General features: G+C 50.9%; 2 protein-coding genes across 5 annotated transcripts in view; one reads left to right on the top strand and one right to left on the bottom strand.

The window, feature by feature from the left end:
- The window catches only part of BCAN (brevican), a 45,949-nt gene extending 33,534 nt beyond the window's left edge, over positions 1-12,415 (top strand). The window contains exons 9-14 of the mRNA XM_067569379.1: positions 3,267-3,374; positions 4,493-4,651; positions 7,772-7,854; positions 8,980-9,124; positions 10,816-10,998; positions 12,165-12,415. Of these exons, the coding sequence (XP_067425480.1) occupies positions 3,267-3,374; positions 4,493-4,651; positions 7,772-7,854; positions 8,980-9,124; positions 10,816-10,998; positions 12,165-12,190 (704 nt within the window). The 3' untranslated portion in view covers positions 12,191-12,415. The remainder of the gene's footprint in view (positions 1-3,266; positions 3,375-4,492; positions 4,652-7,771; positions 7,855-8,979; positions 9,125-10,815; positions 10,999-12,164) is intronic.
- A 1,869-nt stretch (positions 12,416-14,284) lies between these two features.
- Positions 14,285-22,932, bottom strand: HAPLN2 (hyaluronan and proteoglycan link protein 2). 4 transcript variants are annotated; one of them, XM_067569434.1, is made up of 7 exons: positions 22,697-22,932; positions 19,942-19,963; positions 18,614-18,733; positions 17,715-18,068; positions 16,665-16,781; positions 15,922-16,107; positions 14,285-15,715 (listed from the first exon to the last, which is right to left on the bottom strand). In XM_067569434.1, the coding sequence occupies exons 3-7, from the start codon at positions 18,705-18,707 to the stop codon at positions 15,432-15,434; spliced, it is 1,035 nt and encodes a 344-aa protein (XP_067425535.1). In that variant the 5' UTR covers positions 18,708-18,733; positions 19,942-19,963; positions 22,697-22,932; the 3' UTR covers positions 14,285-15,431. The 4 variants fall into 4 exon arrangements, with proteins under 4 accessions (XP_067425535.1, XP_067425534.1, XP_067425536.1 ...); XM_067569433.1 differs by lacking the exon at positions 22,697-22,932 and adding an exon at positions 22,434-22,536; XM_067569435.1 differs by lacking the exon at positions 22,697-22,932 and adding an exon at positions 22,457-22,489.
- Between the last annotated feature and the right edge of the window lie 2,954 nt (positions 22,933-25,886).

Consider the following 25,886-nt stretch of genomic DNA (forward strand, 5'->3'; position numbering starts at 1 on the left):
CTGTCCAGGTCTGTCTCACATCATGCAGATGCTGTGTAGGAGATGTCTGCCGACATAGGAATGCCACCTCCCTGGATGAGGTTAGCTAGGCTGACAGAAGCACCCCAAGAGGTTTCCAGCGTGGGGGGGTTAGGGGGGATTTTTTTTTTTTTTTTTGCCAGCAATATTTGTCGTTAGACCAGACACCAGACACAAAGAGAAATTTGGGCCACAGATCAAGGCAGGTTTCCTGTTGCTGAGAGCGGAACAACCTCCCCCCAAAGGACGTATCCATCACCTGCACCATTTTAGGTGGGATCAGACAAAGTACTTGAGATTAGGATGGGGAAACGATCTTGTACCTGGTCTGCGGTCATGTGGGTCCAGATGACCTCATGGCTCCCTCTCCCTCTTTAAGAAGTTCACAGAGGGCCGGATGTCCTCACTCAGACACTCCCACTGGTCCAGATTCATGCGATGCTCCCAGGAGAAAGAAAGGACTGATTCCGACGTGAACCAACCCGATCTCCGGAAGCCTGGGATCCATTATTTGTCTGATTAAGGCAGTGATTTTGAATACTGTCTGCACTGCGCGTTCCCCTCTTTAATCCCTCACCCACGATCAAAAGGCAGAGACTCTGGGTTTCTGGACGAGCACATTGATTTTGGTGGGAGTTAGGCACCTGAACTCTGGGGAGGACCTGGGTCTAAGATCACACATCAAGTCTGCAGCAGGGGATGAAACTCAGGACTCCTGGGTCCCAGCCTAGCACCCTATAACCACGGGGCTATCCTTCACTACATCATGCAGCATTGTGCCCCCAGTACTGGCCACTAGAGCTGCAAGAATCCCTGCAGTAGCTAGATTAGGGACAGGCAGCCCATCGAAGGCCTGACAGAGATGGTCTTACGCCTCAAAGCATGAGGTTTTCACTTGATATCTAGTCCAAACCTCTGGTCTAGAACAAAACTTTACGCATCAGGGCAGTTGAGCCTTGAGGTTCCAATATATCAAGGCTAAAAGGCTTCCTTGTAGGTAGCAGCAATGGGAGGCAGTTTTGCCTAGTGGCTAGGACAGTAGCTGGAGGCCTGTGTTCTAGGCCTGGCTGTACCTCTGACACTTAGGGTGACCAGATAGCAAGTGTGAAAAATTGGGACAGGGTTTGGGGGGTAATAGGCGCCTATATAAGAAAAAGCCCTGAATATTGGGACTGTCCCTATAAAATCAGGACAGCTGGTCACCCTAATGACACTGGTCAAGGTCCTGTCTCACTCTCTCTCTGTCAGTTTTATCATCCATAAAACAGGGATGATGAGAGATCTGCAAATGAAAAGCTCAGTATTAGAGCTCAGGAGTGCAACTCCAAGACAATGATGCTTTTGATGTTCTTCATGAGTGAAATTTTCAAAGCCAAATAAAGGATTTTGGACACCCATTTGCCACTCAAATTAAAATCTTAGCCTGCATGTTCAAAACGCTGTGAACACTCTAACTAAATCTTCACACAGACATCCCAGTACGTAGGCTGGGCAGAAGTTGATTTTTTATTTTTTTTTATAATATTGATGTTTATTTTTAAGCTTTTTTTAAAAAAAAATTGTAATCAATTTAAATTTTCACAGTTACTTAAGCCCCATCATTTTGTGCATTTTCCCCCCAATTTGTATTGATTTAAATTATTCACAGTTGCAGGAAGTTATGGGCGGGCCAGGCAATGATTATGGCAGTAGCAGCTGAGATCCAAAAAGTTAAAACTTTATAGCTTTTAAAACACAAATTGTCAGCGTTGCATGCCAAACCAGACCAAAGTGAAGAGTCTTTAATCAAACATCTAAGCAGTTCTCAAGCAGCAGATTTTTTTTTGTTTTTTGTTTTTTACTTTGCGTAGCTGTAAATTTCGATTGTAATTGATGGAAGTGTTTTTTCATTGGTTTGTGTGTACACGGTTCAATTTTCGTTTAACGACATTTACCAGTAAAAAATCGACTCCTTCCAAGCCTGTGAGATCAATGTAATTCTTCCCTGTTTTAAAAATGAGGAACTGAAGCACAGAATATTTTAACTTATACAAGGCTACAGAGCATGGGAATGGCGGAGCTGGGAATGGGACTCTGATATACCGGGGGCTAGTGCTTGGATGATTCCCCCATGTTGCCATCACCCGAGGGTATTTCACAGCCAACGTTGTGTTTCCCTGTCCCTGAATGAGTCTGACTGTTTGATCAATCTGATCTAGCAGGAGTGATGCAGCACGAGAATTCATTCCTATTCCTTGGGGGACAGGAATCCATTCCTGAGAGGCAGGTCTCCACCCCTCCCTCTTGGCTTTGCAGACAGAAAGTGGCAGTGAGAACCGAACGTGCAGTCGATTCTCTTGCTCAGAGAGGGTCCCACCTTATCCCTAGAATCCCCTGCATGGGTCTTCTGCACTCCACCGCTGGTGCCCACACATCTAATGTCTAGCACCGAGCTCAGACAAAAACGACGTTTTATATTTGGTTGCAAAATTATTTACCACCCCTCCCCACCTGCCGAGCACTTACCTTCTATAGGAATCATTTGAAATGTCCGCATCCTGATGAGCAGCCATCGTCAACGCTCAGTTCTGCCCCGTTGGCCCGGCGAGATGGAAGCACGTTTGATGCGCTCACTGCATCCGGGGGAGGACGGGGCGGGGGCTGTTGGACACGGGGTCTCCCAATATGACTGAAGTCCTCGCACAGATGGAGCTTTACCCGCCTCTGCTGCCTTGTTCCCCGCAGCAGAGTCCGCACCGTGGGGTATCCGGTCACACGCAGCTCTCCGAGGGGGATGGGGCCATTCAGTGCCTCGCCCCACTTGGTCCCACAAAGTTGGCTCATTGCTGCGCATCTCGTACGAACCTTGGGCCGAAACAAAATCGGTCTCCTTCTGGTTTAAGATCTGACAGAGAGCCAGAACTTTAGGGGCAAGCTTAGAGCTGGGGAAGGGGGGTTTGAATCCCTCCCCCTTCCGGGGAGCTGGGGCTGCGGGGGGGCATATCTGAGGGTCGGAGTCCATTTCGCTTTACGCTGCGTTCTGGGCGTCCGTCTGCCCGGAGATTAGGCAGCAGCAGGAAAGAGGGCTGCCTGCTCTCTCCAGGCAACTGGCTCTAAGACCCCATCACTGGCTGCTGGAGAAGTCTGGAGCCGTGGCAGCCAAGCCTGATCTCTCGGGGTTCGGCTCAGCCCAGATTTGCTCCCAGTATTAAATCCACATGGGATCCCAGGGCTCAGCTGCCCGCTTCACTCTCTGCCTGTGCTTGCAGGTGACTGCATCCCAAACCCTTGTATGAATGGAGGGACCTGCAGCGAAGAAGGAGACCGCATCAGCTGTATATGTCTGCCAGGCTATGGAGGAGACACCTGTGAAACAGGTGAGTCCAGGTGGGCCCCACAGACCCCGCATGAAAGGCTGCTGTATCCTGAGGAAATCTTCATAACTAAACAAACCCACAGCCCACCCAGGCTTCTAATTGTGCTGTGTGCCAGGGACACGGGCAATTTCAGGGCAGCGGCTGGAATACAGCCCAGATCCTCCAGTCCTAACAGCCACCGGAGCTCAATTGACGGAGGGGCCTATGACACATAGTTGAGCAGTTCTGATTCTGTCCAGGAGAGGGCAGTGGCACACACATGCCACACACACTTTCATAAATAACAACAACACGTCCTTGGTCTTCAAATCAAACCCACCAGCCCAGTTAAAGGCTAAAGAAAATAAAGTCCTGCTTTGAGCTAAAGAAAATCTAATATTCTATGATTTAATCATGAAAGACCCAAGGTTGGAGGGAAGCAAGGAGGAAAGACAATGAACGAATGAGAGCGAAGGCGCCTGATTCTCCATTGCTTTCTACCTCGGGCAGTCATTTAAACCACTGCAATGCGAGTGCGAAACGCTGCTCTTCGAATCTGGTGTAAACGGCTGACCATGGCGCGAGGCAGTGGATTGCTTCTCATTAAGGCCCCTTTACCCTAGTCAGGCTGTGAATTCACAGTCACGCTCACTTTAAATCCTTTTTACACTGCCACAGCGGGGTAAAGGGAGCATAGTGCAAATGAGAGAACCAGGTCTTTGTATTCGAGGGAAACTGTAAAACATCCGCCGACGGGGGTGGGTGATCCACCAGACCCTCTGGGGTGTACGTCTGGAGGATCCAGGGTCACACCAGGTGCCAATCTGACCCAAACCAAAATATAGGGCCAGATCCTCAGCAGGTATAAACTGGCTCCATTGACTTCCGCCAATTTATATCCGCTGAGCAGCTGGCCCATGGTTCATAACAAGGCAAAGCCCTCGTCAAGCACAGCATGTCCTGGGAAGAGGATTCTCAGCAGAATGAGGTTCTCTCTTGATCATGTTTCTTTTGAAATAAGCATGTGGCTGTTGCGGGGTGTAGCTGATCTGTCTCTGTAGCAACATACTTGTTTCTCTGTCTTCTCCAGCCATCTCGTCACTTTCTCCTTCATGTTTTCCTTCTTTTCTTCCCTCCAGATCTGGAGAAGTGCAGCACCGGCTGGGACAGCTTCCAGGGGTCCTGCTATAAACATTTCTCCACCCGAAGGAGCTGGGAGGATGCAGAGACTCAGTGCAGGCGCTACGGTGGTCACCTGGCCAACATCATGACTCCCGAAGAGCAGAACTTCATCAACAGTGAGTCTCGCTGCCTTCAGGTATCGGGAAGGTGGCCGGCCACCCTAAAATCCAGAGGCGGGCTTCAAAATCATGTTAAAACCCGCCCCAGAAACTCAAAACATTTGAGCTCTTTTTATTTGCCTCCAGCTTCCAGAGACTAAGGAATAGGCCTGCGCGGCACTGCAAACTGCTGTATCTAGCTATGTGCAGTGAGTTGTAAGTTTGTTCCTAGGTAGTTTCTGTAGCCTTTGGTCCAGGAACCACAATTCCCAGGATGCACCACAGAGAGGGTGAGGGCATTGGGGAAGGAGAGAGAGAGGAGGAGGAGGAGGAATAAGAATATGAGCTCCATGGAGGAGCAAGGGGAATAAACTTTACCTTTGCTGCTATCTATCCTCCTGAGTCTTCCTCACAGGGGTTGAGGTACAAAACAAATTGGTGACCAGCATTGAAGAACCCCAGCGAAGCAGAAATCTTGCTGTTGCAGGGTGATCCAAGTGCCTCTGAATTCCTGCTCTGTGACCTGCAGCGGGCTGCTCCCAGGGAAACTCCACCCTGGCCTAAAAGCCTGCTGTTTTCAGCAACCACAGCTTGCCGCGCAGAGAAATTTGAAGGCGCGCTACTTATTTTGCAAAGCGTTGCATTTTCCCAGCTGGCCTGTTGCGCTGCAATTCTGGGTGCCCAGCTGCCCCGCCAACATAGTTTTACAGGGCCAAGCAGCCATTCCTGTGACCCAAAAATCTTACCAGCTGATTGTTCTCCACCTTTCCTGCTCTTTTCACCGGACTCCTCCAACTTGCTTATTACCATGATGCACGTTCTGTGTCCACTGATCTTCATGCCTTCCCCAGAGGATCCTTCACTCCCATGGCAACAGTGGAGGTCTCATGTCAACAACCATGTGCTTGCTACAGAAACTTCTCAATACACTCCAGAAAAGCAAAATGCTTCCTGCTTCATTGCCTCGGTCCTGAAGGGCAATAAATCTCCAAACAGCTCCCTCCTGTCCCTGACTTACTGCAAAATGTGACTCCACATGCTACTGCTCTGAGCCCTGGATGAGGATTTTAATCCTTTAGTGACTGTCACTGCCAGATGCTTCAAGTTCTGTTCCCGTGTACAGATGCCTCGTGCGTCCATCGGCTACTACGTAGCTGCCTTACGTGAGCTGAGTGCAGCCTGTGAATGTGCTAGGTTCACGGATGAAATGATCGGATTGTCATGATGATGGAGAGTTCCAAGACTTGTGAAGGCCTCCTCCTGATAAAAGGCCGAACCTTGAAGAAAACCGTAGAAACTGCCCTCCGAGTGGAAAGTTCCATCCAGTTCCATCCAGTGTCTCTTCCCAACCTGCAAAGCTCCTAAGTCAACATCCCCGGTGCCTTCACCCTCCCACCTCACATGGCTATCAACGTTACAGATGCCACGCCCCTGGTCGCAAATCAGACTTTCAAGGCTGTCCTGCCACAATGTCAGCATTCAAGAAGTGCAAGAAAAAAGGGACATTGTGCTAAAGTCTGTCCGTCTGCCGTCAGTGTTGTACCTGGAGTTTGCACAGAGGAGGAGGACGGCAAACTGAATCCTGACAGTGTTCTGAATGCGACAGGAGAGCATCGCACACTGCTAAGTGCAAGTCAATGGGCAGGCGATGAGGTGGTTAGTGGATTCTGCTTCGTATTACACTGTACGTCCCAACCAACTCTATCCTGTGCTGTTTGCCAGCTCTCTGCCTGAGTTGCATCCTCCAGACATGCACTCGAGGGCACGGCGGATCACCCGGGCCCATCAATGGCTATTTTACAGCTACCCTCCAGTTCAAAGGCTATAATGCCCAAGAAAAAAAATCTGTGTCATCCAAAAGTGAATTTCCATTTTAGGATGGAATTATCAAAGGATCCTCAGATGACGTGAGATCTGACTAGTGCTAAACCTGTCCTGCAAACTGAGAATAGGCTACAACCAGGAACTAGCTCGGACTTTCTTCACCGACAACACAAGTGTTGCAAAAATTTCCAGCACAAGCTCCAGCTAAAAAACAATGCATGCAGCACCCGTGAAGCATAAAGTGTGAAATGTCCCGACTGCACCGGGACAACCGCTCAGAGAGGAGATGCTGAAACTATGCAAAGCAGAGCTCATGGGACCAGATGCCTCCTCTGAGTGGGGTTCCCTATCGCACGTGTGTGCGTGCCTGTGTGTGAAGGAGGGGCTCACTTCAAGTGGCGAAAGACACAGAGATGCAGATGCATTGGGCAAAGGTTGAAGAAAAAACAATAAATGATTATGGAAAACCCAAGGATGATTGGATAGAGAGCAGGATAGATCGATACTTAGGAAAAGCAATTAGCAACAATGAAAAACCCAGGGGGGAAAGAAAGAATGACAGTGGGACACAGTGAAACAGGGACAGGATCAGAGAGACAGCAGACGTTGTAGCTGGGCAAAAAAAAAAAACCCAGTTCAGGGCAGTGGGAAGGCCAGGTGTAGAGCCAGGGGAGGGAAAATAGAATGGGGAGCTCTGCCTGCAGCTTGGCATGCGGGATGGGGAAATGGATAAGCTCTGCTGCCCTCTCCTGGGAGGACTAAGAATGAGCCCTGTTTAAATGAAATATCTTGGGCTCAGCTCCCTGCCCCTTGTGCAGTTATTTACCCCACTGCACACCGGTTACCGAACGCTACCAAATCAAAGTGGCCGCGTCTGACACTAGAGCAGGTTGCAATTGCTTGGACTTTTCCTGATTTTTGGATGCAAAATGGAACCCTCCAAAAGTCCTGGGTTTGGGTCATTTTTGGGGGGTTGGGGGAGTCCCAAGAGACCAGAGGGGGAATTGGGCATCCAACTGCCACTGAAAGTCAGCTTCTCATAGGTTTCTTTGCAAATCCCTTTCTAAAAATACAACCAACAGTCTTGGCAAGGATGTCAAGTCCCCTGCATCAGGGCATAGACTAGCCACTGAATGATGAGCGCCCAGTACCCTGTGTCCAGATAATTCCAGCATTACCCATAGGGGAGTTCTTGTCCCTTCCGCTGAAGTGAGACAGGATCCGGATCTAGGTGGAGCATGGTTCTGATCCGGCCTGGCGATTCCTGTTGGTTTTATTCGTCCTGCCCTAATCAAAAACCTGTTTGGCTTCCAGATCAGTATAAGGAATATCAGTGGATCGGCCTGAACGATCGAACCATCGAAGGAGATTTTCAGTGGTCTGACGGGAGCCCCGTGGTAAGTCACAGTCGGAGATGGACTTAAGAGCTCAGTTAAATAGACACGGACTTACCAGGCAAACACACTGGCTTAGGTGGCCATTTCAAATCATACACTGTAAAGAGGGAAAAAACCCCTGTCAATGGCCTTTTTATTCTTCACAATCACTTGGAAAATATTCTGCAGCTGTGGGTATGAATCAGCCACTTAAATCATCCTTTGCATTGATGGTCTGGTGGTTATATGTGCTCATTACCCTGGAAGGCGGGCTTTAAACTGGAGCCAAACCACCTTGAGCTTAGACAAGCCAAGTCTGATTTGGCCGGGAGATCTCCGATGAAAACCCAGGAACTGGTTTTAGTGATTCAGTCACTGGCATTTTTCCTCTCTGAGTCAGGGCTGGACTACTGCAGAGGCAACTGGGCTACTTCAGGGATCTGTGCACAAAAGACCCCTGTGGTTGTTAAGGGCGAGGGCCCAGGTTTTTCAAAAGCACTGAGGCGGCACTGCACTCAGCACGGCAGCGCTTAACTAATTTAGGAACCGACACCTCATTTTCAAAAGCGATTTAGACTCTTCGGAGCCTTAATCTCATCGATGGTCAAAAATTCCGGGCCTGGCCCTAATTATGGATGCTGAAACCTTGCGAGAATTCTTGGCCTTAAGCCCTCATGTTTTTTTCAAACCAGAAGCAGGGCCAATGCAGATTAAATTCCATTTTGCTGCACCTCCTTCAATTCCCCGTGCAGTTTCAAGGGATTGTCATATTCTTTCCTTTCTGTTCATGTGAGCTGTTAAACCTTCCACCCAGAGGTGGCTGCATCTATGGGGAGGGTGTAGAGACTTTCAGGGTTGCTGCCTGACGTCCTCGATGCTTCTTCCTAAAAGACATCCTCTAACTCAGTCAGAAGTTATGCACCCAATACAGGATGAAATTCTCTGGCCTGTGCAATGCCGGAGGTCAGACGCGATGATCACAACGGACATATCTGGTCTTTAAAAAAAAAAAAATCTGACTCTCCCCAGGCCAGGTCCTGCCTCCTACATCCACAGCATCCGGGTGACCCTATTGGTTTGGAGCCATAGCTTTTTATGCAGTGTATTCCCAACTGTGGAGTTTACTTAGTTTTCTTTTCTTGACAGCTCTATGAGAACTGGCACCAGGGGCAGCCCGACAGCTATTTCCTGTCTGGAGAAAATTGCGTGGTCATCGTGTGGCATGACGGGGGGCAGTGGAGCGATGTGCCGTGCAACTACCACCTGTCCTACACCTGCAAAATGGGTCTAGGTAAGCTTCAGGTGTACCACTTCCTCCACCGATGCTGGCTTCCGCTCGGAGACCGAGATGTTAGCGCTGGCAAACAATTTGGTGTTGAAAAGGTTTTTTCCAATGGCAAATGGACCCTGTGTCCAAAACAGACATTGGAATTGGCCGGTTTTTATTAAACTTTTGAGGGTTTCATTAAAAAAAAAACCCCAAAATTGACATTTTGCTGGTTTTCGGTAACTAAAAAAAAAACAAAACCCAAAACCCATCAAACAGTTTTGCCAGTTGGGCAATAGATTTGGCTTTACCAATCATTTTTGCCCAAAGGACTGGAGGGTTTTGATGTTCAGTTGCCAAAACGTTTTTCAAAAAAACGTTGGTTGCTGAAAACAGGAACATTTTCAGTTTTGGGTTTTTCAGTTAAAAAACAAAACAAAACAAACAAAAACCAACCCCAAAAGGGTGTAGAAACATTTTGACAAAAACAAAACAAAACAAAACGTTTTCATGCAGGTTTTTCACAAAACACCCCTGACTGCCCAAGGCTCTCTACTAGACATGCCTGAAGCACTATACAGAAGCAATACTAACCAGCTTGTAATTCAGCTGCCTGAGGCTCCATTGCGCGGCACCTTCTATAGGTCTTCCCATCAGTACAAAATGTTACCAATCAGACGGGGAGCATTTTACACCCATTCTGCACCGGGCTAGGTAACTGCACAAGGTGCAGGGCAGCCAGAGATCAAGTCAGACTCTTTGAGGTGGCGACCGTCTTTTTGTTCTGGGTTTGTACAGCGCCTGGCGCCAGGAGGTCCAGGATGATGACTGGAGCTGCTAGGCTCTACCACAACACACCAAGTAATTAATAACAACAAACATTAACTGGTCATAGCAATACATAATAATAAATAATAGACGTATAAACGGACCATCCATGAATGTAGGCAGGAAACAAACGTTCTAACCATCCGAAGAGGGAGATTCTGGACCAGCATCCCAAGAGCAGTCGTGGGGGCAAACAACCTAACTAGCTGGAAGACAGAGCTTGGTCAGCTTATGAACGGGATGATCTGACGGGGATGGGACTGGAGTTGACGAACCAGGAGGTCCTTTCTGTCTGCTCAGGTTGCATGTAAAGCAAGCTGGTCAGAACGTTTCCCTTTCCATTTTTTTCACCCCTCTGAAGGTACAACACCACTCCCAGCACAGCTCTGAAGGGGAGTCGGAACCATGGACCTTCCACACCCTAACATGGTCCCTTTATGCCCCTTGAGCGACTGCTAGCAGGCAGCAATAGTAGGCCGTTATCCTTTCTGTGGACTGATCGTGAGAAGAGGGCACATGAGACACTTTTTTCCACGCATGCTACAAAGAGAACTGGGTGGAAATGATGCACACACTAAATAGGATTGAAAAAAAGAAGCGGAGAAGAAAAAAATGCCAAAAATTTAGATTAAAATCCTGCCCCCTCCCCCCCTTGTTTTTGGTGGAAATGAGAAAGGTTGGTGGAAAATTTCCCCCACCTCTAATGTCTCTGGGTTCCTGGGGGCAATGGTGGATGGGGGATGGTCTTGCAGAAGGAATCCTTAGCAGGGAGAGGGGGCATCTTGCTAGGGGGTACTTGTGGAGGTTACATCACGTCTACCACGGCCAAGCCAGCGTTATATCCTGCATGATCTTAACCCTTTGTCTCCCTTTCCCTCGCCCTCCAGTGTCTTGTACCTCCCCGCCAGCTGTAACAAACGCCCACATGTTTGGCAAACCAAAGCAGCGCTATGAGATCAACTCCATTGTACGGTATCGGTGCCTGGTCGGCTTCACCCAGCGCCACTCGCCCGTGGTTCGGTGCCAGGAGGACGGCCGGTGGGAGCAGCCGCAGCTCAGCTGCGTTCCGAGTGAGTGCTGGCAAATGTAGGGCAATTGTCCCGGTCTGGGGGCAGGAGACAGAACTGGATGGACCAATGTCCTGATCGGCTCTGGGAGGAGATGGGAGGCTGAGCTCTTGTGGTCTGCTACCGGGTGGCCGTCGGTGGCATATTGGGCTAAATGGACCAGTTGTCTGATCCACTGTGGCAAGAGATGAGCTAACCCAAACTAAGCAAAAACGCAGTGTCCTGAGCCCCAGGCATGTATTTTGTTGAATGGGGAGCAGGAAGTGACGGAGGGCTAGCGCAAAGACGTGGGGCTGCATTTGGGTGATCTGTTTGAGCATGCCTGGAAACCCGGGAGAGCTGGGGCAAAACGCGTGTTGCAAAGAATTGATACCGTCCCGTGTCGAAAATCCTAGATCCTGCCGGACAGCGCCAGGAAAGGCACACATGAGCTTGATGGGGGGGGAATCATGCTAAGCCTTCCCCAGCTACTGGACAAGCAACTCACGAACTTGCAGTGCGATGGCGGGTTGGCAAAAAGGGCAAACGCAATCCTTGGCTCTATAAAGGGGATTAGTGAGTTAGCGGCAGGGGGGTGATTTTACCTCTGTAGACAGCGTTGGTGAGACCAAGCCTGACACACAGCCTCCAGTTCCTTAGCCACGATTTTTTTTTTTTAAATGTTGACAAATTGAAAAGGATGCAAAAAAAGACCCACAAAATTAATTTGAGGGCTTGAAAAAACATCTTTCAGTGGGAGATTTAAAGGGCTCGGTCTGTTTACAATGGCTAAATACCTTATATTTTTCCCCATGTAAAAACACCAGGCGCCTTTAACTTGGTGGGGAAAGGCAGAACAAGACCCAATGGGCTGGATGTTAAAGCCAGAAAAATTCACATTAGAAATGAGGCACAGATTTTTAATAGTGGCTGACCATTGGCACAAACTACCGGGAAGTGGTGGAATCTCTATCTCCCGATGTCTTCCCAGCAAGCCTGGCTGCCTTTCTGGAAGATGTTTTAGTTAAACCCAAGTCATTGGGCTGGGTGAAATTCTCTGGTCTGTGTTATACATGAAGTCAGATTAAATGAACTAATGGGAAATGGTCCATTCTGGCTTTATAATCTATGAATCCAATCCTGCTGGCATCTGACCCTTGTTTTCACTCCTTGTCTATTTCTGTCTGAAGGATTGGACCAAACCCTTGATGGCTAAGAATGGACCAAGCTGGAAGACATCACTTCCCAGGGCATTGGGACCAGTTCTGAACGGAAACGGAGCTGGGAAATTTTTTGTAAAACAGTCTGAAAACCAGCAGGAAAAGCAAGGCTGCCTTCCTCCCCATCACATTTTTTATATATGTATAAAGAAATTCTAATAACTAAAGATTCCCTTAAAAAAAAAAATCAACAACAACATAAAATGTAACTTATCACCTTGTGCAAGGAGTGTTTTGTGAAATCATTGTGGGAGCCAAAGACTGTGGGAGCCACAGGAGAATGATCCTGGAGTTCCCTGCTCTCCACCCCTGCTCCCAGGCACTGCAACTACAGGCGCTTTGGCCTGGCAGGTTTCCTCACTGCCTCTGGCAGCTACTCCTGGGACCTGCTCTGCTTGCTTCGGGCCCTGTCTCAGGAGCCCCACACCCCTCTTCCCTATGGGTCGCTCCAGCCTGATTTCCTCAGGCCCTTCACAGACAGGAAACTCCACCTGCTCCTGGGTCTGCCCCACACCGGGTTCTCGTCTCTCTCTATGTAGCCCGCCCTGGCCCTTTCACAGCTGGGTTCGCTAATTGTAATGGAGTCACCAGATCAGGATCAGCTGCTACATTGCAGGCATTGTCTCCACTTAAAGGGCCAGCCGTCCTGTGAAAACCCCATTGTAGAGAAACAAGCCAGCTGTGAACTGTACATCTGGATGGACCTGCCTAGCTTAGTAATGTATAAGGCACTTCGTCAGGTTGGTATCTTTAGCCAACATGAGAGAGAGAGAGGTCATCTTTTCCTAGTACAAACATCACAGGCCTGATTCTCTGTTACAACATTGCAAACGCCCACAGAGGACAAAAACTGAGTTGAGCCACCAAAATTCCTGAAATTGGCCTCAAAATCCTGAGCTTATTTAAAATAATACATACTGGGCTCTTTTTCTTTGCCTCCTGATTTTGAGCACATAGGGGCACGTTTTCAAGCTTTTCTCTGCAACCACAGTGTCTAGAAATTGACATTAATAAAAAGAAATGCTGAGATTGACTGATTTAGTAGGAGTGTTGTAAGCAAGACATGAGAAGCCATTCTTCCACGCTGCTTGGCACCAGGAAGGCCTCTGCTGGAGTACTGTGTCCAGTTCTGGGCAGCACACTTTGACAAAGATGTGGACAAACAGGAGAAGGCCAGAGGAGAGCAACAAAGACAATTAAAGGTCTAGAAAAGGATCAGAGCCCCCCCATGGTGCTAGGTGCGGTGCAAACGGAGAGTGAGGTGGTGGTCATGGTTCCACCTCACCTCGTGTGACCTTGGACAAAATCACAGTCGGTCTGGGCCTCCATTCCCCCATCTACAAAATGGGGATAAACAGCCCGTCCTCTGTGTGTCTTGTCTATCGACGTGAAACGGCTCAGAGCAGCAGCACCTAGCGCAAAGGGGCCCTGATCGCCGTTGGCGCCACCAGCTGCTCCTGTACAACACACACACACACACACACACACACAAAGATTCAGAGGCCAGGTCTACACTACAAAGGTGTGTCGGTACAGCGATGTCATTTACAGGTGTGAAGAACCACACCCCCGAGCACGGTATGTAGCTAGGAGAGCTTCTCCTGTCGGCAAAGTAGCATCTTCACTAAAGCGCTACAGCGTGCCCCCCCTGTATGTGAAGACAGGTCCTCGGGGGTGGGGGGGGGAGAGGGTTGGTGGCTGGGACTGGCTGGTTCACAGGGCTGTGCTGGAACCTTTCAGCTGTGGGCTGCTGGCGAAGCATCAAACCACCCTGCCCGAACACCGGGCAAGCCTGAGTCCAGGGAGGGTCTCGCGCTGGATGGTCATTTCTCCTACAAATGCAACGAGGTCTCAGATTGAGCTGGATCTCACAAGGTATCTGCAACCCACAGCATGGGCAATTCTGCCCCCTCGCAATTGGCTGGTCCACACAAAACGTTAGTGAGAGTCCGATACAGCGAAGGGGACCTAGACCTTCGGTTGCTGCATTAGCGGCTTATGCCTTCTAACTTCGAAAGTCCTTGGTTCACGTACCTGATTGGCTAATATGCAGGCAAACAAACCCGAACATGCACTTTCTGGGGGTAGATTTACTGTCATTTTATTAATTTACATGGATAAACTCAATTAGTCGAACATTAATGTCCGTTCTTTAACACATTTACGCTGAACGGCTTCTTCACGTGGGCAGCTGGGCTGGTGTTGGGGTTAAAAAACAGCCCTTCATGAGCACAGTATAGTGAGCTGGCTGGGGGCTTGCGTGCACCGCTGCCCTCTGCTGGAATGGAAGCAGAATGGCTCGACTGTGTGTCATAGCCCCTATACTGCTGCTAATTAAGGAGATTCTCCTTTAGCTCAAGTGGTAGGGACCTGTGCTTTGCAGGAGCAGAGGGATCTGTGCTGTGACTCTGCTATTTCTGTGAATTTCCACAAGCATGAGTCCATTGAGGGTCAGGAAGTCCTTTATCTCCAGGGGCACCCGTCCCCTGTTGGCAATAGGTGAATAATGGATGCAAAATGCCATTTCTTCGTTAGCCTTAAACAAAACCAAAACATCGCCAGCTACTGGTTATTCCTCTGAGGAGCCCAGTCACCTCACTGGAGCAGGGCACGGGATTTTTACTGAGTCCCATGATTCTGTCTCCTCCTGACGACCCCCATGGCTCCAGATGGCAGCTAACAGATAGCAGGAGCCAAAACCTAGGAGAGCCACTGCCCCGAGAAGACCAGAGAAGTTCTGAGGTTAGGGGCTTTGGTATTTGCTCTCTATTTTGAAAGGGGGGGGGGGAATTCACCCCTGGGCAGAGGGTCAGAATCCAGCCAGGGCGCCACTTAAACCTTCCAACGTCAATGTGTAGGAGGACCACAGAGGCTGAATTTCATGCCAGATTCACCGCCCCAGAGAGCAGATTCCTCTCTTCCCAGAACAAGGCAAGCAGCTCATTGGCCTCTCCCTGCCCATGCTCCTGGAGGAACAAGGTCTAGAGATGAGACAGGATTCGGGTCTCCAGGGCCCGTCCAGTCCTTGGTCTCTGCTAAGGCTGAGGGGATGGACCGAGCAAATGCTGGTGTTACGTGCTGCTGGAAACCAGCCTGAGGCCCACTGGGAAGGAGAAATATACATGGAAGACGGATCTCATGATCCTTGAAAGGTGCAGGGGTGGCTGGAAACCAGAGAAGAGCTGCCGTCTGTCCCCTCCCTCCCCCCGGCGTCCCATCATCACCAACCCGCCAACCCTATTTCACCAAGAAGCAGTAGGTCCCGTACGTCCTCTGCTCCTTGTCGGGGAAGCCGAAGCTCCGGACGCCGGGGTCCGGATGGCCCCCGCAGTGGGTGCGAGGGACGGTGATGGGGTAGCGCACGCTGCCGTCCTCCAGCCAGCCCCCGTCGCAACGGTCCAGCTCGGAGAACTTCCAGGCCGAGTAGAGCTGCCCGACATTGGCCAGGGTGGCCCCCTGGCTGCGACAAGCCTGGCCTGCCTCTTCGAAGCTCAGGTGGCCCTGGATGAAATAGACATGGCCTGGGGGAAGAGAGAAGGGGACGTTTGCCTTTGCACTGGAAGCAACGGGCCTAGGGGCTGACCCACAAGGGGGGGGGGAGGGGATACCAGAACAGATGGACCCGTGAGCGAACCTAGAACAAGAGGAGATACCCGAGCTTTGGTCCGATCTTTTATCCCGACACTTGGCAGGGACACGGAGCAGCCGCAGTTGCCCCTGGACCTACCCTTCAGAGCAGAGGTGAAGCAGAACGCGTCGAACCGATCCTTCCGCTTGTCCTTGGCCCCGTAGGTCCGAACTCCCGGGAGGAGGAGCCGCCCCCCGCAGGGATCTCGGGAGTTAATAATGGGGTAGTGGACCGTCCCGTCCAGAAGCCAGCCCGCGTTGCACCAGTCCAGCCCTTCGGTCCACGCTGCAGGTTTGCAGGAGAAAAAGGAAGGGGCCAGCTCAGTGCATTGCAGGCAGCAGAGCGTGGGAATGAATGAAGGGGAGTGGGGCATCAACCAATGTCAGAACCAGGAGGATTTCAGGTTAGAGGTGGCTTTAATAGATCTGATTCCTTAATAATGCGCCTGATTCGCTGTTGGCCTGCATCGCGTACAGGGCTAAGGGGGTTCTATCCCCAGATCCAGGAGCGAGAGTGCTCTGGTCCTTAGAGGCATTGCTGGGGGATTAAAACGTCCAGCTCTGGGGGTGCGGCATAGCAGTTAGAAGAGAGGGGTTCAGGGGCAAGGACTCCTGGTCCTTTTCCTAGCTCTGACGATCCTACTGTGTAATGTTTCTCTAACACAAGCTGGCTGTTGGAATGATTATCCTTTGATCTCTGATATTTACATGGCAATCATTTTTAAACATGTTAAAAAACCCTAAATAAATAAAGAGATTAACATATTGTTTTCAAGCATACCTAAAGCCAAGCCTGTGAATTAGCACTGGAGGGGGTTGGTGAAAGAGAGACAGGCTGGTTACCTTTGTAGAGCTGCTGGTAAGTAGCCAACCTGGAGTCTTGCTCCTCGCATGCCTGCTTCGCCTCAAAGTAGTTGAACTTGTAGCGCCCTTGGCTGGCCTGGTAGGGGAAGACGACACCTGGGTGATTGTAACAGAAAGGGATCAAAGATGGAGAATCTCAGTGCAGCTTGCTGGCCACTTAACTGTTTTTGGATGGAATGCTTCTCTGCTGGGAAATGCAGGTTTGTGGAAATCAAAACATCCTGCAGGAACACGTCCGCGTCAGTGACATTTCCCTCAAGGAAAAGTTGATGCGATTCGCTTTGACTTTCTCATTTCAACAGTGTTGGAAGCATTTCCCTTCAACTTTTTCATTTCACTGCAGGGCCATGTTTGTTACATGGTATTATTATAAGACAATAACCCATTCATGTTATTGCTAACTCCCAGAGGACATTTTGTATTTGATTACAACATTTCGACGTGTCCGACTGGAAAGTTTTCAGAATTTCTGTCCCACGGTCAATTTCAAATTTTCAACTTCTCCTTCCGATCCCAATCAAAAACGAAAGTCTGAAATGTCGGGATTTTCAGGCGGGGCAGAAATTCTGGGTCCCGACCGGATCTGCTGGCATCCCGGGGAAACCTCCCGGCATTTATCCTGTTACAGCAGCACCCGGAAGGCTTAGATGTGATCAGAGCGGCAGGGCAAGAGACAATCTCTGCCCTGGAAAGCTTGCAGTCTGAATAGGCGGACACAGGGTGGGAGGGGAAACTGAGGCACAGTGAGGGGGACCCCCTGGTGTGAGCATAAGGGTGGCTGGAAGGACCCAACTCACCCCTAGAAGAAGGAGCTGGGGGGATAGAGGCAGAGTGAGTTAGGGCTTTTAATACCACTTTTTAAGTGGGCCCCTGCGATTGCATGTGGCTCCCCGCACCTCCCCTTGGGGGCTCGCATCAGAAGAGGGTCTCTCCTCTGAAGGGGAGGGGAGGATGGGGAGCCACTGCTGGAAGGAGGGGGACCGTCACCAGGCAGCCATCGCCACGGTGGCCGCGGGAGCCGGGACTTACCGTCCAGCTGCAGGGTCAGCGCCAGGCTCTCGTCGTCCAGCCCGTTGACCAGCTGGCAGCGGTAGCGCCCCTCGTCCCCCAGCCCCACCCGGGCGATGGTGAGGGAGGCGTCGTTGCGGTGGGCGCGCCTCAGCCGGGCCCGCCCGCCCAGCGGCCCGTAGGCCTTGTGGTGCGCTCCGTTGGTGATGAGGATGACGTGCTCCAGCAGGCTGGCCGGCTCCACCTTGCTCCATTTCACCTTGTAGCCGGGGGGCCGCGTGCGCAGGACGCAGGGCAGGGTGACCGTGGCGCCCTGCCGGGCGTGCACCACCTCATGGAGGGGCTCCAGCAGGTACTGCAGGCGCGGGGCGGGGGCTGCAAGGAGACACCGGCGGGAGGCGGCACGTTGGACCCCAGCCCGGCTCAGCCTGTGGCCCGCCGGAGCTGCTGCAGGGGACTGCCGGCTTCGCAGCTCTCACCCATGTCCTGCTCCTTTCGCCTGCTGTCGCCCCCCAGTCTCGACCCGCAACCCCACCTGGCTATTCCAGCCCTGAGCTCCCCCTTTTCTGCCCCACCCGCACTGCAATCCTGATTTGCCTCTGACACTCCTGGTTCCTTTCTCCTGCACCTCTGCGAAGGCTCTTGACCCCAGCGTGCTGCTTCCCTTCCTATTCCAGCCCTCAAACCGCCCTCCTGCTGGTCCAGTCCCTCCCCGGCTTCCCCAGAGCACCTGAGCCTTAACCTGCAGATAGGCATGAGCCCCCCTTTAGGAGAGTCTGCAAATCACAGCCAGAAACCCCACGGGGCTCTGTCCTGCTGACGGGGGACGAGCGTAAGAGCCAAACTGCCACCTGCCAGAAAGGGTACCGGTGAAAAGGAGCTCGCAGATTCACGGGGAGGAAGAGAACACTGTTACCCACCTGGATTGCCAGTTGCCTTCTGGTAAATAGTTAAAGCAGCCGGCAGAGAAGAGAGACAGGCTGAAGCCAGCAGCAGCAGCAGCATCTGGTGCATGCTTAGATGTGGGGCTAGGAGCTTGCCTGAAAAAGGAAGGATATTTTGTTCTAGCTGGGGTCACCGGGTAGCGCTGCGCCACCTAGTCTTACAAGTCCTTTTCCTCTTGCATTGCTAGTTTGCAATTCCTCCGCACTGCTAGATTTTGGTGATGAAGTCTCGTTTATGGGGAGCTGTTGCAAACAGCAGGAGAGTTTGCTCGCAGGGAGTCTGTGGCAGAGCAGGGAATTGCACCCAGATCTCCGGCTAACCCCCTAATCCCCGGACAGTCCTTCTTCTCTACCCACTCCTGTAATCCTAGGAATGTCGGGCTGGAAGGGACCTCTCAAGATCTTCAAGTTCAGTGCTGTGTGTTGAGGCAGGACCAAGTAAACCTAGACCATCTCTGGCAGGGGTTTGTCCAACCTGTTCTTAAAAACCTACAAGGTGGGGGATGGCACAACCTCCCTTGGAAGCCTGCTCCAGAGTTTAACTCCCTTTAGGAAGCTTTTCTTAATCTCTAACCCTAAATCGCCCTGGCGGCAGATTAAGCCCATTGCCTCCTGTCCTGCCTTCAGTGGACTTGAAGAACTGATCCCTGTCTTCTTTAGAGAAGCCCTTCACATATCAGAAACCGGTTATCAGGTCCCACCTCAGTCTTTTCTGAAGACTAAACATGCCCATTTTTTTTTTAACCTTTTCTCACAGGTCAGGTCTTTTTAAAACGGTTTAATTATTTTCATTGCTCTCCTCTGGACTTTCTGCAACCTGTCTAAAGCGTGGGGCCCAGAACCCTAGCTGAGGCCTCACCAGTGCTGAATAGATTGGGACAATTATCTTCTGTGTCTTACATACAATGCTCCTATTAATACACAGCAGCATGATATTAGCCTTCTTCGCAACTGTGTCTCACTGTTGACTCACATTCAATCCACCCTAACCCCCAGATCCTTTCCAGCAATACGACCGCCTCGACCGTTATTCCCCGTTGCATAGTCATGCACTTGATTTTTCCTTCCCAAGTGAAGTACTTTGCACTTGTCTTTACTGACTTTCAGTAATGCAGGAGAGGAAAGGGACACCATGTGCCTCCTGCAGGATGGAGCAGAACGGACCACTGTTTGACCCTTTGTGTTACTGGCTGGTGCGGTCTCTAGTGCAGTGGGGCCCTGGTTCTCGGTTTGGGCCCCAAGAGGCGTCATTGCAGAAATAATAATAGTGAACAACAGGATTTGGTTTTCTCTTGAATACTCACTCCGTCACTTCTTACACCGGTGCTGTGGAGAGAAAAAGGATTCAGTTCAGCCGGCCCATTGGCTCCCCACTCACCTCCCCTTGGCTTCTCCTCTCAAGAGCAAGAGGCCATCAGGGCAGGCTGACCCAGTCTGGGTGAAACAAGAAGCGACCCGCACACCCACCCAGGGCTCAAACCAACCCAGAGCGAGCCTCTCAGTGAACAGAGGCTTCACCCATAGGCCTGAGGTTCTCCCACTGTGGATGGATACCAGGTGGCCAGACCAGTCACACAAAGCACTCATGGATGGGGGTCTGCTACCTCCTGGATCTCCAGCTTGTTACAGTGCTTAGGCAGAGTCAACAGGCTGTTGGGTGTTTCTCCGAGCTGTTCCAGACATTTCATCAGAGCCTTCCAAGGAGACAGGTTCCCCTGAGAGCCGGGGGAAATGTTTTGGCCAAAACTTTTGGTGCCAGAAAATGCAGACTTGAGTCAACCAAAACCTGCTGCAGATTGGTGTTGAATTCGCTGAATTTGTTTTGGTTGAAAACAAACAAAACTAACAAACCAACCAACCAAAAGACATTTTTTTTTTTTTTTTTTACAAATCCGCCCAATTCGATTTTTCAGTTCGAAACAACTTCTTGTTTGGACACTGATTTATTAGCACAGTTTTTAATCGCTCGCAAATGAAATGTTTTGTTTGAGCTCAGACTATTCTGGCCACTCCCAATTTTCGACACAGCCAGAGAACTTTAAAAAAAACACAAAAAAACCCACTCCAGTCTTTTGCGTGGTTCTAGTTCCAGCACAGGCAGCTTCATGCAGTTCCCAAGAGATTTTTGAACCTCACCCCAAATTCTGCCTCTGCCTTCGTATGCTGCACTGTGTTTGATTTGTTATCATCATCATCATCTATATTGCAGTTGTACTCAGCTGACCCAGTCAGAGACCAGAATCCCATGGTGCAAGGAGCTGTCCGAACACAGAACAAACCGACCACCATCCTTCCCCATCCGCCACTGTTTGGCCCCCTCCTCTGACCCGGGGGCCCAATTCTCCATCACCCTGCACCTTGCAGTCGTGTAGATCTGTGCAAAATGAGTGCAAAGCGGGTGAAAACCACCGACGGATCAGCCCAGATGTTATTGGCACCTGTCTTGCACAGGTGTAAATGAAAGCACAAGGTGCAAGGCAACGGGGAATAAAAACTGTCTCTATATAGCATTCCTCTACCTGGCCATACCTCCAGTTCCACACTAATTGTATGAGATATTGTTCCCTAAAGATATTGTTCTCCACAAGATGCACTCGGTCTGTTACCCTTTGGTACGAACAATGCTAGACAAACACAAATTGCATTGTCCTGTGGATTCTGCACGGGTTGATTCTCTATGGTGTTAAAGTTTCTGGAATCCAAGGGGCTGGAGGTTGGAAGCTGCCTGGGACAGGGATGGTCTTTTTATTCCGTGTTTGTACAGCACCTAGCACCAGGGGTTCTGGTCCAAAGCTAGGGCTCCTAGGCACTGCCACAACACAGATAAATAATAATCAACTGAAGATCAACATGGGATCATCACTAACCACGTGTAAGGAGCATCAGAGGCAACTCATGCTTGGGGAAATGTCCCCCTCAAACCCAGTCTGGGCACCAGGTTTCACAAACACTGGCATTCATTGTTTGCAGGCCATTGTTTATTGATATCAGAGCAACACGTGGAGGTCTCCCCCCAGACCAGGGCCCCATTGTGCTAGGCACTGTACGAAAACATAAGGAGGGACAGGTCCTGGCCTGAAGAATTTACAATCTATATAGACAAGAGGTGGGATGGGGGAAAACAGCGAAGGGAAGTGACTGGCCCAAGGATCACCCAGCAGGCCAGTGCTCTACCCACTAGACCATACTGCCCTGCCTATTGACTCTTCTGATCCTCTTCTCACACAGCTGCCCCCAACAATCTTAGGATCCACCCCCACCATCAGATCCCTTTGAGGATAGCGGGTAAGAGACGACAAAGAATGAGGCAAAGGAGTATTGTGGGCAGAGTGGGCGACACGTGGCTGGGAGGGTGAAGTTAATTAAACTCAACCCCTGCCCTCTATAGCAAACTAGGAGGGCAACTAGCCGACTTCCCACGAAGCCACACGTACCAGCATTGTGAGGCTGAAGATCTGGGTCTGGGTGTTTGACTCAGCTGCATATGACTAGTTAAAGCAACAACTAGAGGCTCCAAGCACGTCTCTGGCTCTATTGTGCTATATGGACACATAGTAAGAGACAGCCCCTTACAATCAAAACAGACAGGGGATGGGAGGGGAAACCGAGGCACAAAACTTTGCCCTAGGTCACCCAGCGGGTTGGCATCAGAGAGGAGACTACCCACATCTCCCCACTCCCATGCCAATGCCATATCCACTGCTGCCTCTACAGCCCCGCCCCCCTTTGCATCTCACCCCCTGAGAACCAAACAGCAGGGGTTGGGTTCACAAGCAGAACCCCTACCAGCTCTCACCAGCTCCGGGTCCGGTCTCGTACCTCGTACGTTCACCGGGAACTCCTCCGCCAACCCTCCGCGCTCCTCCAAACAGAGGCCAGGGAAAAACAAGGGAACCCTTTCAGAGCTTTCCTCCACCACCTGCTGCCGCGCACCCGCCCGGGCCAGACTGCGGGCCTGGGGGTGACTCAGGGCCCCGTGACGCGGGCTCGCAACAAACCGGTCCTGTCTCCCTCCACAAACGTCCCGTTGTTGGGCGGGAGAGGAACGAAAAGACCAACCTGGCCCCTGCAGTGACGTTGGGTTCATCGGCTGAGGCGGCTTCTGGCTCCTTCCACAGCTGGCAGGCGCATCTGCTGGCATCGGGCGTCGTGCAGGGCTAACGGCCTGCCCGCGTTGGGAGAGGAACAACGAGAATGAATTCTGCAAGGGTCAGTGGGCTGGGGAGGATCTGTGCTCCGTGTCCCTGGGGCAGCATCAGAATTGTCTCAATCTCAAATGGTGGCAACTGTATTGCTTTTTCCCTATCCATGCCACCCTCCTTCCTATCTCTCCAGCCCTCCCTCCGGCACAGGACCAGAAAACAGTTGGTGTGTCTGTCTTTTTCTTCCACGAGAAAGGAGGAAGCACAATTTCCCATTGTGAGCATCTTTCCCTTTATAGTTCTGCTCAGAACAGAACAGAGTGGCCCCAGCTAACAAGCCCGGCTTTATTTGCAGCCGCAGTCGGGGAATTCAGAGTAGATGTCAACACCACACAGACCCACATCGCCCCCGGCCCAGGCCCAGATCCAAAGCCCATTGGAGTCGGTGGGAAAGCTCCCATTCACTGCCAGGGGCTTTGGATCAGGTCCTTGGAGCCGGCGCTAAACTCACCTTGCGCCAGGAAAAGTAGATATTCCCACAATGCATCAGGCCACTGCCCCCTCCACCAGCCAAAATCCGATGGCTCCGATTAAATGAGGAATCTTCTCTATTGCGCCAGGTTGACTGTGTGCTGTCATCACACTGGCTGGTGGAATCCCCTTCCCGCTCTCTGTACTGATCAGCTGATCCCCTAAAGCAGGAGAGCGGATCATCCCCAAAATGCTGATGTAGGTCTGCACATTTTCTCCCCGCCTTCACACACAGGCTGGCCGTCTTGGCTTGAAACAACCCCCTCAATCTGTTAAGCAAGGGAAAAAGTTAAAGGGTTCCAATGACTCTCCGCTGCGGGTGGCTGGGTAGCCCGGCTGGGTATAAGAGAACTGGGAGTGGCTCTCGGAGATGAGAGGATCTAGGGTGTGGGCTGAGCAATCCTGAAAAAGGATCCCAAGAAGCAGACAAGCCTGGGATGTCAGGGAGCATCTGCCTATCTAGATTCCTATACAGTGCCCATCACAGTGGCCTTAGAGTGCTTTACCTGGATCTACTGCCACTGGTCCAGTTTCCCAGCTGGCATAAATTGGTGCAGCTCCCACTGAGATCAATGGAGCTACACCGGTTTATGCCAGCTGATGATTTGGCCCACTGACCTCAATGCCGCTGTGCCCATTTACGCCAGTGGAGGGACTGACCAGCGATGTGAATCACAGCTCTGCCAGCAGCATCTCAAGCTCAGCACTGCTAGAAGCTCAGCACCGTGCCACATGGCAGCGTCAGCACTGGGTGGGCCGCTGGAGACATGAACCAAAGCCATAAGAACCAGAGACTTGAACCACGGGTCCAGAGGAAAGGATATTACCAGCCAGGCTCTCCCTCAGGGAAGATCACCATGCAACCTGGCCATTAGAGTGGGTTAAACATTTTAATTTCAAAACTTTTAATTAAAATTTGCCCTTTTTATTAAAACATTTTGATTTTCTCAAAATGTTCTGTTTATTCATTATTATTATAGTATTTATTTGTATGATGGTAGCATGTAGGAGCCCCAGAGCCTGATGGCGCTAGGTGCTGTACAGCCAAAATAAAAAGCTGCCAATCTTGCAAAACAAATGGTTGTGACTGTTGTTTGGCTTATGGCTTTGGGTGGGGCAGGAGCTGGGTTCTGTTTTGGGTTTGTTGGTTTCCCTCCCTGAACCCCCGTGTCCGATTTTGATCGGGCAGCTTAGTCACACGGTGAGATTTTTAAAAAATTAAATCTTTTGGAAAATTAAGACTTCCAAAGTTTTATTTTAAGGGGTGGAGGGAAGGTGATTAAAAAAACATTCACAGATCATTTTGAAAAATGAAAAAAAAAAAAAAAAAATCAATGGTTTAATCCAGTACCACAAAACTGGTCTTCAAAAACTGCAAAATGTCTGTGCAATTTACATTGTTAAATGCTGGTTAGCCCCACTGACCGTTCCTCATTGCACCTATGGCCTCGGGCCGGGATTTTCAAAGGTGACAAGTGATTTGGGTGGCTCCCTTTTGGGAGACAGCCCAATGAAGACACCGTGAGAGGGACCTGCTTTTCAGAGAGCTCTGATGGACCCGTTCTCTGAAAACCAGACCCCTTTCATGTGTCTCAAGCGGGGCACCCCAAATCACCAGTGACTTTTAGAAGTACAGACCAGGGTGTCCTAAAGGCAGAAATTCCTCATTATCCCAAAAGAGAGATGCTCAGGAACAGGCAGGGCTGGATGAGGACAATCCGGGATCCTACGTGTTCTATGACCCTGGACCCCATCACGGCACAGCCTTTGTCCAGGTTATCCCCAGATCGCCCTTTTTTCGAGGCAGCCGTCCTGGGAAACATCCCAAGGAGCTGCCAGCTGATCAGTTTCATGGACTCAGGAGCATCCCAGATGTCCTGGGTTTTTGTACCTCAGCCGTGGCAATCCTAGACCCCATAATGTGGCTCTGGCTCCACATTAGAGCAGCAACGGAAGCACTGATCTCCTCCCCTCTCTGGAAGGATGGTAGGTGGGGAATCTCGCCCTCAAGCTGCATTCACACCCCTCCACGCACACAGGCCTGGCGTCCCCGGTGTCAAACTGGCTCCAACCGGGACCCATCGCTCTGCTTCTGTAACGTACCTGCCTCATTTTGGCCAAGGTCTGATCCCGGGGTCGCTGAAGTCGCCGGAAAGGCGGCTCCCCATTCACTTCCCCGGGCTTTGGGCCAGACCTTCGGTCACGACACATCCCTGCCCGCCTCTCCCTCCGGGGAAGGCTGAAGATGATCTTCTGTCTCTGAAAGGAGATACGGGGAAAACAAGGAGACAATGAGGCTGTGTTCTGGGGCTGCGGCATGGAGCTGGGCCTTTTCATTCCGCCTTCCCTCAAGGTCCATCTCCAGGGAAGGAGGAAATGTGCATCTCGGATGAAATCCAAGACAAGCGGCAGTTTGTCTCGGGCAGCAAGGGACAAAGCGATCCCGGCCCCTCGGTGACACACACTCCACTGAAAACGAGCTTCCCCTCCGGCCTGGATGAAAACAAGTCTCCGGGCCTCACTCTTACCGGCTCAAATGCCCCTTTACACCGAGCGGCCATTGTAATTCACAGTCA

This window comes from Emydura macquarii, unplaced genomic scaffold (assembly GCF_026122565.2).
Source record: "Emydura macquarii macquarii isolate MOO-44397 ecotype Brisbane River unplaced genomic scaffold, CSIRO-AGI_Emac_v2 contig_2924, whole genome shotgun sequence".
In the NCBI taxonomy this organism is placed as follows: Eukaryota; Metazoa; Chordata; order Testudines; family Chelidae; genus Emydura; species Emydura macquarii.

Excerpts from the sequence above, each read along its gene's own strand:
- HAPLN2 (XM_067569434.1), bottom strand. The coding sequence starts at position 18,707 with ATGCACCAGATGCTGCTGCTGCTGCTGGCTTCAGCCTGTCTCTCTTCT. Across the intron at positions 16,108-16,664 it reads TTACCAGCAGCTCTACAAAG|CGTGGACCGAAGGGCTGGAC; the intron begins GTAACCAGCCTG and ends GCAAACCTGCAG. Across the intron at positions 15,716-15,921 it reads CTTCACCTCTGCTCTGAAGG|GCCATGTCTATTTCATCCAG; the intron begins GTAGGTCCAGGG and ends CTCTTCCCCCAG.